General features: G+C 37.5%; 1 protein-coding gene across 1 annotated transcript in view; it reads left to right on the forward strand.

Annotated features, from left to right (window-relative positions):
• LOC114137111 (collagen alpha-1(XXI) chain-like) overlaps positions 1–12822 on the forward strand; it is a 59368-nt gene that overhangs the window by 6502 nt on the left and 40044 nt on the right. Inside the window, exons 2-12 of the mRNA XM_028005639.1 lie at positions 1308–1426; positions 1558–1694; positions 1867–1986; positions 4729–4845; positions 4942–5128; positions 6178–6343; positions 6422–6644; positions 9199–9372; positions 10285–10362; positions 10462–10473; positions 12650–12745. Of these exons, the coding sequence (XP_027861440.1) occupies positions 1348–1426; positions 1558–1694; positions 1867–1986; positions 4729–4845; positions 4942–5128; positions 6178–6343; positions 6422–6644; positions 9199–9372; positions 10285–10362; positions 10462–10473; positions 12650–12745 (1389 nt within the window). The 5' untranslated portion in view covers positions 1308–1347. The remainder of the gene's footprint in view (positions 1–1307; positions 1427–1557; positions 1695–1866; positions 1987–4728; positions 4846–4941; positions 5129–6177; positions 6344–6421; positions 6645–9198; positions 9373–10284; positions 10363–10461; positions 10474–12649; positions 12746–12822) is intronic.

Consider the following 12822-nt stretch of genomic DNA (forward strand, 5'->3'; position numbering starts at 1 on the left):
TCCACTGGCTTCATCTCAAATCCTGTGAACAATAACCTACTTTGACTTCAGAGAGGGAAAAAAATAGAAAGGTCAAACTCATTTATTTTTGTGATTTCTGGGTATTTATGGGTATATTTTCAGCTTTATTATGCTTCTGTTGCAGGCTTTCTAAGTGGCTTAGCTTGTTCTCTCTTACTCACTTATTCTATTAGCTCAGTCAAGACACCCAACAACAGTCTTAGACAGAAACTGGTTCATCCCACGGATGAAACACCTCAACACAAGCTCCGTGGAAAGGTACATTCAGTCCAGCTCAGTCCTCTACATTGGACAAACTAAACAGAAATGGATGACTCAAGAAAGAACAACAAAAACATCGGGTCAACAGTCAGCGGCTGTCAAAGTCAAGGGAGACAGCGGTATTCACATTTTGAACAGACATCACAGGTGGTTTGGGAGAGAAATCAATCAATCAATCAATCAATCAATCAATCAATCAATCTTATTTGTATGGCACATTTCGGCAACAGTTCAAAGTCTTTTCATGTTAAAAACATAAAAACATCATAAACAGATCATACAGTCACCAATTGTGAAACCAGTAACAGCCTTGACATTTTGTCAAGTGCCATTGTTAGAATCGTCAATACACATCAAATATATTCCATTTATTACAGTTCAAAAGCAACTCTGACCAGGTGTTCTAGAATCAAAGTTGAATTAAAGTTCTTGATTTAAAGGAACTCAATGTTTCAGCTGTTTTGCAGTTTTCTGGAAGTTTGTTCTAGATTTATAGTGCATAGAAGCCGAATGCCGCTTCTCCATGTTTGTGAATTAAACATCTGTATTAGCTATGAAAAACCAACAGTAAACAACTGAGATTTCATCTTTCTAACACCTCCTCTGCAGCCTCGACTCATCTCCCCATGAGGGTTCTTCAGCAGTCTGCACCTTGGGACAAAATAACTAACATGGTATCATTTGGGACATGTTGGAATCATCAAGCAGCAACAACTCAAACACTAAGCCGAACAAAGGGTACAGCCAGTGACTCATATGTCTGAATTGGACCTTTAATGACCCTAATGTCCCTTATGATGCGGTTGTTCAGACTACGATTTGTAAGCCTGTTACTTTCCACCATGTTCAGAACTGAAGAACCCTTTTGGACAAGCGGTGAAACATCTTACAAGGGAAATAATACAGCTGCCCTTATGCATTTAGGATTTAACAAAACTTATGTTGATGAACTTCAAAGTGCATGTCAATTTGTGCTCTACCAAAGTGTTTGCTAAAATGCTTTTTTATCTGTGTTTTTACAACAGGTTGTGATTGAGCAGAAGACAAACTCCTCTCCACAGAAACATGTTGCTGTGGTCAGTATGGAGTGTGATGTTGCTACTGGCAGCAGCAGAAGCTGTGGAGAATGAAGATGTCCGAGCCGGTAAGGATGGAGTTGTTACAGTGTACTATTCAAGAAATAGACACACTGGACTACTGAAGTAGTATGACATGAAGGAAGCTTTGAATTAATTTGGAAGTTTTTTTTTAGCATGTTTTTCTGTGTGTGCCCAGGGTGCAGCACAGCTGTAAATGACCTGGTGTACATTGTTGATGGTTCTTGGAGCGTCGGCCCGGATGACTTTGAAACCGCCAAGCTGTGGCTCATCAACATCAGCAGCCAGTTTGACATCAGCCTTCATTATTCGCAGGTAACACCGTCATGAAAAGTAAAAACACGTTTCATGGTGGTGTCTGGAATTCTAAGTGTCATATTCTTAACATCAACCAGTGGAGACCGTAGAATTCGACTACTATGAGAATTTACAAAGACAAATCATGGTGTATGATGCTTCTTCCCAACTCCACGTGTTTCTGCTGTAGGTGGCCGTGGTCCAGTATAGTGACACACCCAGACTGGAAATACCGCTGGGGACGCACCATAGTGGAGTACAACTCATCCAGGCCATACACAACATCAACTACCTGGGAGGGAATACGCAGGTAAAACAGCAGGGGGTGTCTTTTACCGCAAAGTGTGTCCTGACTTATAGCGCCGTCCAATCCCATTGGCACCCCTGGTAAAGATGTATACACAGCTTTAAAATATAGCAGTATTTTATTGTGGTCGAAGAATCTCATATTGAAAAAATTATTAAAATTAAACCTTTGATTTGAGCTTATTGATGCAGTTTGGGAAAAGGTAAACTTTCTCTAAGCCATTTTCTAAAATGTGAAAAACAAGAGAACATGACTTTCAAGTAAGGCAGCTGTGCAAGAATCTTCACACAAAAATTGTGAAACCAGTCCACAAATGACTACAGAAAATAGTTAATACCTAAATCAGGCATCTGCAGTTTAAAGGAACTTGAACTGCAAGAAATAAGGACATCTGAGGACTAAAGCTATGGAGATTTACAGTTAAAAAAACCTTCATAGCATGCACTAAAGCCCCTTTTCCATTGTGAAGTCTCACTCTAGTTAGTCAATGTTTGGTTTGGTTCTAGCAAAGTTGAATGTGTCACCATTGGTATTGTGTTCCTCGTTATGTGGGCATGAATATAAATGTAGAGGGGGAACGTGGGAATATTTTGTATCCTAGTGTGGCCAGCAGTTTCTCTGAAATTTCTTGATGTATTTGTTCACTGTGGTTTGCTACATTCAGTGGATGCTGTAAGTGCTCTTCCACCACAATTGATGAAAAAGTTTGGACCTCAAGGTTTGACCATGAAACCAGATTCAAAATGGTGGGGTGAGATGTTGTTGATGTAAATCCACAGGCCAATCAATGAGTGAAGTCTGCTGTCAATCAAAACTTTTATGTGCAATTCCCAGCTACATCCGACTTGTACAAAGTGGTTCCAAAAAACGGGGAGGAACCGCACAGGTTCTGCAAATGAAGATGAATCTGGGGAAGTTCAAGCCACGAGCATGGAGAAGGGGCTTTAGAGAACTGCAGCAAAGTGTGCCCACTTGGGGATCATCAGGTCTCCATAACAACCATTCGAAGCAATCAACATGCCACCCAAAATTTAGGAAGTAATTTGTCTCCAATCCTAACAAATGTGAACATGTGGCGTTTGTTAAATTACTGTTCAGTTACTTGAAGTTAACTGAGCATTTCAGCAGACAAAGAGCTTTGGAACCACATTGGACAGCATGGAGTCTTCGCCTATTTGAAATTCCGCATCATTCTCTTATTATTTATTAAAGTTTTTTAAAGAGGTAGTAATATGTAAAATTAACTTTTTTGAGCTTCACATCATGTTATAATATTGTTCCCTCTTTAAAAACGTACCTGGAGTGTTGCCTTGATTCTTTCATGCATGTTTGAGAAGTCTTTTAAACTCCATGGCAACCATTCAGCTGGACTAAATGACTGAGGGAACCTCACCCCCACCCCTTGGTGATGAAGCTCCTTCTTGGAGATGCAGTTTCCAAGCTTTCAAGCTTCTGCCTCACAGAGCAGCCCTCCCAGGCAACAAAATCAAAACAAAATCAACAAAGCCATGACAGGACATCAGATGGGATATTAAATCAAAGGATTTGAAGCTAAAATCATTCACATGAAATGAGCTGAAGGAAGAAGAAACAAATGAAGAGCTGTGCAACAAATGAGCCCTACAAGGTCTCAGAGACAGAAGGCAGTGAACACATTTTATTCTGACTTCAATGGATGTGAAAGTGAAGGATATTACATGATATTACTGTCCATTCATGCATGGGTCAAAAGGTGATTGCTGCCTGTTTCCAGCGCTCACTGAGCGAGACGCAGGGTACATCCTGGACAGTTTGCATTCTCACTCTGAACAATATAAAATCTTTTTTTCTTGTCGTCTTTACTACTTTTAAGTCCTAAATCTAAAGTTAAAGACTTGGGGTGGTTGTGGAAACAAATATTCCATTCAGACAGGAGTTTATGCTGCAGTGTCCCTAAGTAAACCAAAAAACAAACAGAAAAGTAAAAAGGGTTTTTTAACTTTAATAAACATCCTATAAATTGACAAATGTGATTTTGAGCTCAGTAAGTTGATATTGTGCTAGTCTGCTGACAGTTTAGTGAAACAGAAAAACAATGCCTGAGGAACAAAACACACCCCTTGATTAAATTTTACATTGAACCACACATTTTTGGAGTTTTATGTGACAAACCAACTCAAGGTAGTACATAAGTTTTTACATTGTTTGAGTTTTAAACACCTTACAGCACGGTGTGAATTTGTATAGTCTGTATTCTACAACAAACAGATAATTACTTTGGATAATGAATTGGTAATACTGTACTGTTTGATAACTGGGATCAATTGGAAATTTGTTTTCTGCAAAGTGCCTTTTGTTGTGTATTGACACTATATAAATAAACTGAGTTGCATTTAAGCTGAATTTAAATGACACACAGATGGAACCAGATCATTAATAAGGTGACTTGTTATGGATAATGACACTATTCTTTTAATGTATGGGTATCAGAATTAAAAGCATCCCTCACATTTGATATTTTCATACACAAAAAACTGAAAACCACAAATTATTTCAATGCCATATCAACTTTATGTGCCACTTTTTCTTACTGTATTACATAAAATGTTATTATTTTAGTAATAATAAATTGGTTGTACAGTAAAGTTGTAATGAAAAAGTCCAGCTGGAGCTGGAATTTAAACACATTTCTGATCTTTTTTTTTTTTTTTGCATTTTATTGGTAAACTAAGTTGCTTTAACAGTATTTTCTGATTGTTTCTGCAGACTGGCAGGGCCATCAAGTTTGCAGTGGACCATGTGTTCTCTGCGTCTCAGCGGGTCAGCCAGGTCAAGAACCGTATAGCGGTGGTTGTCACAGATGGAAAATCTCAGGATGATGTGGTAAATGCAGTCCTACTTCCTTTTATGGAGACATTAAATGACTTGGAAAATTATCTGAAGTGGTTATCTTCATCGTTTTTACATTTTCTCCCTCAGGTGGATGCAAGCACGGAGGCTCGAGCTCAGGGTATTACGGTGTTTGCAGTGGGAGTTGGCAGTGAGATCACCACCTCAGAACTGATTTCTATTGCCAATGTGCCGTCATCTACATATGTCCTGTATGCCCAAGATTACACCAACATCGACCGGATCCGAGACTCAATGGAACAGAAACTATGTGAAGGTCAGCAAATTAAGTTATTTGAAGTGCATTGCTTTATTAGTAGTATGTTATTGGTCTTTTTGATATTCAGATTTGTAAGAGTTAAAGGCATTTTTTCAAGCAGCATCAAAATTTCAGTGTAAACACATGTACTCTGTGTGGTACTTTCTTTAATATTTTCCCTCTGTGTAAAGAAAGAAACACTCTTTTGTCAAGATGACAATCCAGAATAAAAAAAATGTAATACCCATTTCAGGGCAGTAGGTGGCAATAACGTTGATATTATTGCCACCTTAAAATATAACTGTCAAACATCTATTGGTTGTATTAAACATAAAAAATCATCTGGAAGCCAAATGCAACTTGTTCAACATTATTTGGTAATAAATGTAGACCAATGCAAACATAGCTGGGGAAACTATGGACAAGGCCAGGTTAAGAATACTTTTTATTTCAATTACGAGAATAAAGCTTTACAACAGTAAAGTCAAAATACTATGAGAATAAGGTTGTAGTGATACTATTTATTCAATTTGTCTATTTAGCTCTAAACTAAACCAAAGCAAATCTATAAAACTCTGTCATGATGACGGACAGGCTTGTCCTTCACTATAATGTTAAACAAGCTAATTTGACAAGTTCAAGTTGCATGTCTTTTTTTTCAAACATTTGGCAAGTTTTACCCTATTCTCGGTTACAAATTATTTATTATTGTAGAAATGGTGAGAACACTACTCTTGTCGTGCTAACTAGCTAGCAGATACTAGCTAATCAATTCACATTTTGCTCTATTGAGCCCTTAGCTAAACCAAAACAAATTTATAAAACTCTACCATGGTGAACAGCCATGCCCTTCAGTACAATGTTAAGCTAGCAAATTTGACAAGTTTAAGTTGCATGTTTTTATTCTACTTTTGGCTACAACTAAGTTATTATTGTAGAAATGGTGAGAACTCTACTCTTGTCACGCTAACTAGTTAGCACATACTAACTAGCCTTTCAAAAAGACAACATGCTTGAGGTTGTAACTATTTCAATTTGTTCCACTCATGAATAACCTGCCTCTTCAGAATCGGTTTGCCCCACAAGGATCCCAGTGGCCTCTCGTGATGAGAAGGGCTTTGAGCTGATGTTGGGCATGAACATTCAGAAGAAGGCTAAGAAGATTTCTGGCTCCCTTGCTTCAGAGGCAGCCTACGCTCTCACTTCCTCCACAGACGTTACCGAGAATACCAGGTATCAAGACGTCTAAATCACCTTTTTATTTAATCAATCATGTAACAATTTAATTATCTTTAACCCATTTCTCCACAGAGAAATTTTCCCAGAAGGTCTTCCGCCTTCGTACGTATTTGTGGCCACTATACGTCTGAAGGGGAACTCTAGCCAGTTGATCTTTGACCTTTGGAGGGTTTTGTCCAAGAGTAAGGAAATCCAGGCTGCGGTGACACTCAACGGAAAAGATCAGTCGGTCATCTTCACCACCACCAGTGTGACAGAAGCAGAGCAAAAAGCCATCTTTAAAAAAGGCTTCAAGGTAGGTATAAAGAGCGTATTACATGAGCACTTTGTGTTAAATCAGGAAGAATGGATGGTTATGAAAGTTATTTTGAAAACAATTTAGTAATCTATATTTAAACGACTTGGTTGTAGATTCTCCAAATGTTGCAGATACTATAAATTGGTTTAACAGAGCGATAGTCTGAGCAGGTGGTTCTTATGGAGATGTTCACAATAGATTTTTTCCAAGTGCACGTCATGTCATTAAAGACTGAAATAAATATTTTCTAATGAAATCCACAACATCTAGTTCACTTCTAACCCTCCATTGCTATATGTTAGGATTCCAACCTTTCACTGTTGTCCTCAGGCCTAAATTACCTCATGAACCTTTAATAATGAGCTTTTGATCTTTTAATATTTGTTAACAATAATATTTTAATCATTTAATATTTATTTAACCAGATGACAATCCAGAATTAATAATCTGAACAGTTATTTATATTATTTTGAACATTGTTCAAACACAATATTTGTCCTTTTTAGAGCCGAATGTACAAGGATGTGGGGCCCCTGAGCAGGGGCCAGTTTTGGTGCTCTACTCTCTAAGAAAAAAATATTTTACTAATGTAAATTACAAAACAGTCGTTGGTATTCCGATACATAAGGTATGAAGTGATAGATAACAATTTGAATTCTTCTCCAAGCCAATAACTCCATATTGTTCCCAAAGAAATTGACCATTACATCATCACTTCCAAGTACTTGAACATTGCTTATATTCACAAAATATTAATATAATCGTTATGAGTTTTATATAAAGTGCACTGTTTGCAAAACATACATTCATAAAAAAAACAATCTGTTTTTATCTTCAAATACTAAAAATACATCCAAATTGTACCATTTTTACTGGAGGTTTAACTTGGTCGCTAACACTTTATAAATGCTTTTAATGCAGAAATCCAATGATTGTCTTTCTGACTTCCAACATTTTTTAAAGAGAAAATGTATGAGCAAGTCTAGTAAGGAGGTCTAAGAGCTGCCTGCACAACATCAGATGTTCGAAATCTTCAGAAAAATCACTTCCAGCTGTGCTCACTTTGTTTGGGGAGTCAAACACCATCCTTTGGACAAAACCTTGGAAGTTTTATCAGATCCAAAACTTGCAGAGCTTGTAGATTTAGGAAGCATATGCTGACACAGCAATTTAAGCTCCTCAAGGGGAGAGAAACACCACGCACTATACAGCCAAAAGATTTTGTTTGTTTTTCCTCACACGAACGAACATAAGCGACATCCCATTATTAATACCTCCTCTCATTGTAACTGTAACTGCTCCAACTCTAATGATAAGGTTTTCCACAACGTTATCACATGTGTGTCGACAGGATGTTTTGGCCGTTCTTCCAAAAATATGTTTTCGTAGTCAGACACTGATGTTGGACAGAAAGGCCTGGTGGTTTGTAGTCTCTGCTCTAATTCACTCCAAAGGTGCTCTATCTGGTTGATGTCAGAAACTGACCAAAGTCAATTTCAAAGCGTTAAATTACATAGTCAAATTTCTTTTAAGTCATGTTTAATGTATGTGACATTTCTGTAACTGAAGGTAACATACTTGATTGTGCTATAAAATTACACGATGTGACTGGAAAACACATAATACTGCCCTTTTAAATCTCAAGAGGTAGAACAAGAGACAAATTCACAAAGTACAAAAGGTGTGTTTGTCTAAAACGGCCCTGCAGAAACTCATGTGCTGCTCTACTGTCCAAAAAAACATGTTGTGTCAGAAAGCGGTTTCTCCAAAGTTCAATCTTCCTTCCTTGTATCTGCTACAAGCCTCCCGGCTGCGACTTCCAGAGAGGTAAAAATAGTAGTAATTTACACACAGTGCGCTGCTATTTTAAATCCTCCATTGAACTGGTGAATATGGACTGTGACAGCAGCCGGGAAGATGCTTAAAGAAAATGTTTCGTCTTCTGGACCACTTCCGCAGTGGAAAGAGCTCTGCGGCTGTGCAGCAGTTGGAGCGTGACTCTGTTTGTGAAAGGCCTGCTGAAGGTTGATTTTTCCAACCCGGCACTCCTACACCTTAGAGTGAGGTGAGGAACAAGGTGGCACTCATGCGCTGTTTGTATTTGCTCATGTTGGATCTAATTTTGTTTTTGTGAGACACAATGGGGAAGCCTGTCATTAGTCACTGTGGAAATGGTGGCTTATAATCCAAGCAAAACAGCAGAGACTCTGTTTCTTCCTTCCTCTGCGTTTTAAAAATAGTTTGTGATGGAAAAAGGAAGAACTTTTTTGCTCCTAATGGCTCACTATTTGCGGATCATTTTGGGAATACATGTTTGTGGATTTGTGAGCAAAATTACATGAGATGAAACCCATGTGCAGACATGTAAGACAGGAAGGCTGAGTGAAAGAAAAATGAACACAAACCAAAGTGTTTCCACATTCGAGTCTGTTAATGAGCAGATGGTCGCACAAAGCTGCGTTTCAGCTGCTCGGTTTATACACCTTTAATGCGCCATTAGGGATAATCTTGAAATAATGGCGGTATTCTTCTGACTCCTATTCCTTCACAGACGCTGTATGATGGGAAATGGCATCAGCTGAAGATTCTGGTGAGCCCTCAGCATGTCATCAGTTTTCTCGACGACAAACTGATCCAGGAGATCACGCTAAAGCCCGTGGAGCCCATTTACATCAACGGAAAGACGCAGATTGCTAAGAAGCGGGGATCACAGGTCACTGTGCCGGTATGCGACAAATTCTTATTAACTTTAAATCCCAATGAAGGCGGGCCCTTCCTGTTGGCCCTTGGTTGGACTTTGTGCAGACCCATACTGTTTCAAAATTGTATCAAAAGTGATTTGACCCGTCCAGCATAGCTGCTTCAAGAAGATGGAGAGTTTTTATTTGTAATCAGGGTCAAATTATTTCCGACATCATTTTCTTACATTCAGTATTCCTCATTTTACAACTAAACCTTTATAGTAAGTAGAACAACATTTGACCAAAGATTTTTACTGAAAATAAAATTGTTTTTAGTGGGAAAAAAAATTCTCAAACTTGGCAGTTTGAAAGAAAGTGACCCAAATACTGTTTTCATATCCAGGAATAAATTTGTTCAATTGTGCCCCAAAAACATTTGAAAAACTAGATGCCTTTTTATTAATACAGCAAATGTGCAAAATCCTTTATAAATTTTGGATTTGCAGTTAAAAAACCCGACAATTTTCTACCAATTTTTTGACTGATTTTGGCCCACTTGACGAAAAGTTTACAGAGACTTCATGATCCACCCGTTTGAGTTTTGTGTGGTTTTCATTCCTGTTTTATTTATTGTTTTTGGTCGCTGTGTTGTATCCTGGATATTTAATCCCTGTTTTAAGTTTTCTTTAAAAAGTTTAAGTTTGTTGGTCTCTGACAGGCTGAACTTACAGTATTATGAAATTATCAATATATTACTTGAAAATGGTCTAAAAACAACAATGCTATTGTTTATTTCTGGGACTATTTAACGTACAGCAACATTTGTTATTGTGACAGGCCTAACCACGTATCAATTTTATTTGCCTTTTCTATTAAGCAGTACTTTGTGTTCCTCCATCCAGTCATTTGGCTCAGTCTGGTTTTCTCTGAGTGTTTCTCCTGTTCTGCTGGTCCAGGTGGAGATCCAGAAGTTGCGTCTGTACTGTGATCCTCACCAGAGCGAGAGAGAAACTGCTTGTGAAATCTACTCTGTGGTGAGCTGTTTGCCATTTTCATCCCTAAAATATATGGAAGTTGCACACAGTTTGAATATATAAAATGCGTGTGTTTTTCTCTTTTTCTTCTATCCTCAGGATGATGAAAGGGTAAGGCAGATTTTTTTTCCTTTCCTTATGCATTTTAATTGGGCTTTTCTTCATAACTGAGCACCACTGAGACTTGGATGTTGCTACAGTGACATCACTTATTGGTTTGTTGACTTCTGTTCTGAAGCCTCGAATTTCCATTTTGGTCATTTAAGTCTTGGTTTCTGCACATATTATTTGGAAAAATACGAGGTACAGTTAAGAACAAATTTTCTGTTTGACCCAGTATATTTATATGTATAACAGCACTATTACAGGACGCTTTTAATAGAATCACATAACAGAAGTAGACTGTGCTTAACTTCTTGTACAGCTTTGCAGGTTAGGCCTGTTGTTTATGTAATCAAAGGAGACGTAGCACAAAAGTGGAGTGAAGTATATGCTCCTGGAGGCATTGATACTTTTTAAATGAATACTATGAAGGCTTTATGATAAAACTTGTCCACTGCAAAATTCACAAGGAAAAGTAAAAGCAAATAAAAATGAAAATCTACAATGTTTCTGAGCATCACAGTTGCTGTGGTTAATTTCTATTATAACCACTAATAGTTAATTGTGTTTACATGGTCAGAACATTACAATTCAATGATTTAGACAGGTGAGAAAGGTCAAAGTAAGAATATATATTTTTGAACTTCTCATTGTGTTATAATGTTATCCTGTCATATAAAACATAAATGGTCTCTTGTCTTGATTCTCTCATGCATGTTTGAGAAATCCTTTAGTCTCTGGTGGCAACCATTCAGCCGTGCTAAACACCTGGGTGGACCGTAGCTCTGTTTTCGAGACGAAGCTCCTCCTCTGAGCTGCAGTTTCCAAGCTTCCACCTCACAGAGCAGCGCTTCTCCACTCAGCTCCTTCAGACTAGCCAGCAGCAATTAGCAAACATCAGCTGAAACTGCACATCTGCTGAACTTATTATAGGAGCTACTTCTCAGAGCTACTTGTAAAAACATTGTTAAAGTGTCAATGGAGAAGCCATGCTGTGATGACTTCCTGGAAACAGAGTTTCTTAAAGAGACAGAGACCCGATTTCAAAGCATTAAATTACGGAGTCAAATTTCTTTAAGTCTTGTTCTGGAAGAGACCACTTAAAATTTTCAGTTTGTCTGAGTTTACTTTTAATAGGCATATGTTTGAGTAATATGACCATTCTTCAATTTATTCTATGAACTTATTACAACATGTCTCAGAAATTCCAAGCAAAGTTTTAACATTTTTTTGCAGAAAATGAAAAATGGTCAAAATAACGAAAAAGATGCAGTTCTTTCGGACCTCAAATAATGCAAAGAAAATAAGTTCATATTTATTTAGAAACAACAATACTAATGTTTGAACTCAGGAAGAGTTCAGAAATCAATATTTAGTGGAATAACCAGGTATTCAGTGGGGTTCAGTGCAGCATGCCCTTTATGATTTCCAAAGTGCTATAACATTTCTGTAATGGAAGTTAACATATATACATAATTGTGCTATAAAATTATATTATGTGAGTGGAATGCACATAATACTGCCGCTTCAAATCTCAAGTGGCGGCGCGAGAGACAAATTCACAAAGTAAAAAAGCATCAACGATTTTTAAAGCAGAAAAAAAAAATAGCTGAAAATAAGTAGAAGATACAGTATATAGATCTAATATCATTAGACAAAACAAAAAGTAGAACTATCACAATCATTTGGAGCAGCACAAAAATAATATCCAGAAACTATGTGAAGTGGTCAATAGTTTAATTTAAAAACATGCAGTAATAGGAACTTTTTCCAATTCTTCTAATGATGCTTTATGTATAGCAAAGTGAAGGTATAAACCTTTTCCTACACTTTGTGTTCTTGCCATTGGCAGGAATGTTTATCTATTTCTGTACTAGTTTTTATTTTCTTTTTTGACTTGCATATAGAAAAGTTTAAATAAATGACCAAAAAATAAAATGAATCCTATTTCAATTGTAGGAAAAGGTGAGTGTGCTGCCTTTAAATCTAGGAGTTTTGTATTATCACTCTACAGAACGGCACTATTGAATAAATAATTAAAAGACCAAAATGGGTATTTACACTTGTGAAATATGATGATTAAAAACTTTCAGCAAATTTCCAACAAAGACATTTGAAGAGCAGAGTGCAAATGCTTAGCTGCTGAAATGCGACAGATTTGTCTGAACGTTTCCTCGTCCTCCAGTGTCCGCTGAATCGAACAGCCACCGTGGAACAAGAAGAAGAAGACTGCAACTGTGCACTCGGCCCACCAGGGCAGCGTGGCCCACCGGGACGCATGGTAATACACAAACAAATACAGAGGCGCTTGATGAATGACCCCACATTTACCCTTCTAACAAAATCAAATGTGTGTGT

This window comes from Xiphophorus couchianus, chromosome 21 (genome assembly GCF_001444195.1).
Source record: "Xiphophorus couchianus chromosome 21, X_couchianus-1.0, whole genome shotgun sequence".
Taxonomy (NCBI): Eukaryota; Metazoa; Chordata; class Actinopteri; order Cyprinodontiformes; family Poeciliidae; genus Xiphophorus; species Xiphophorus couchianus.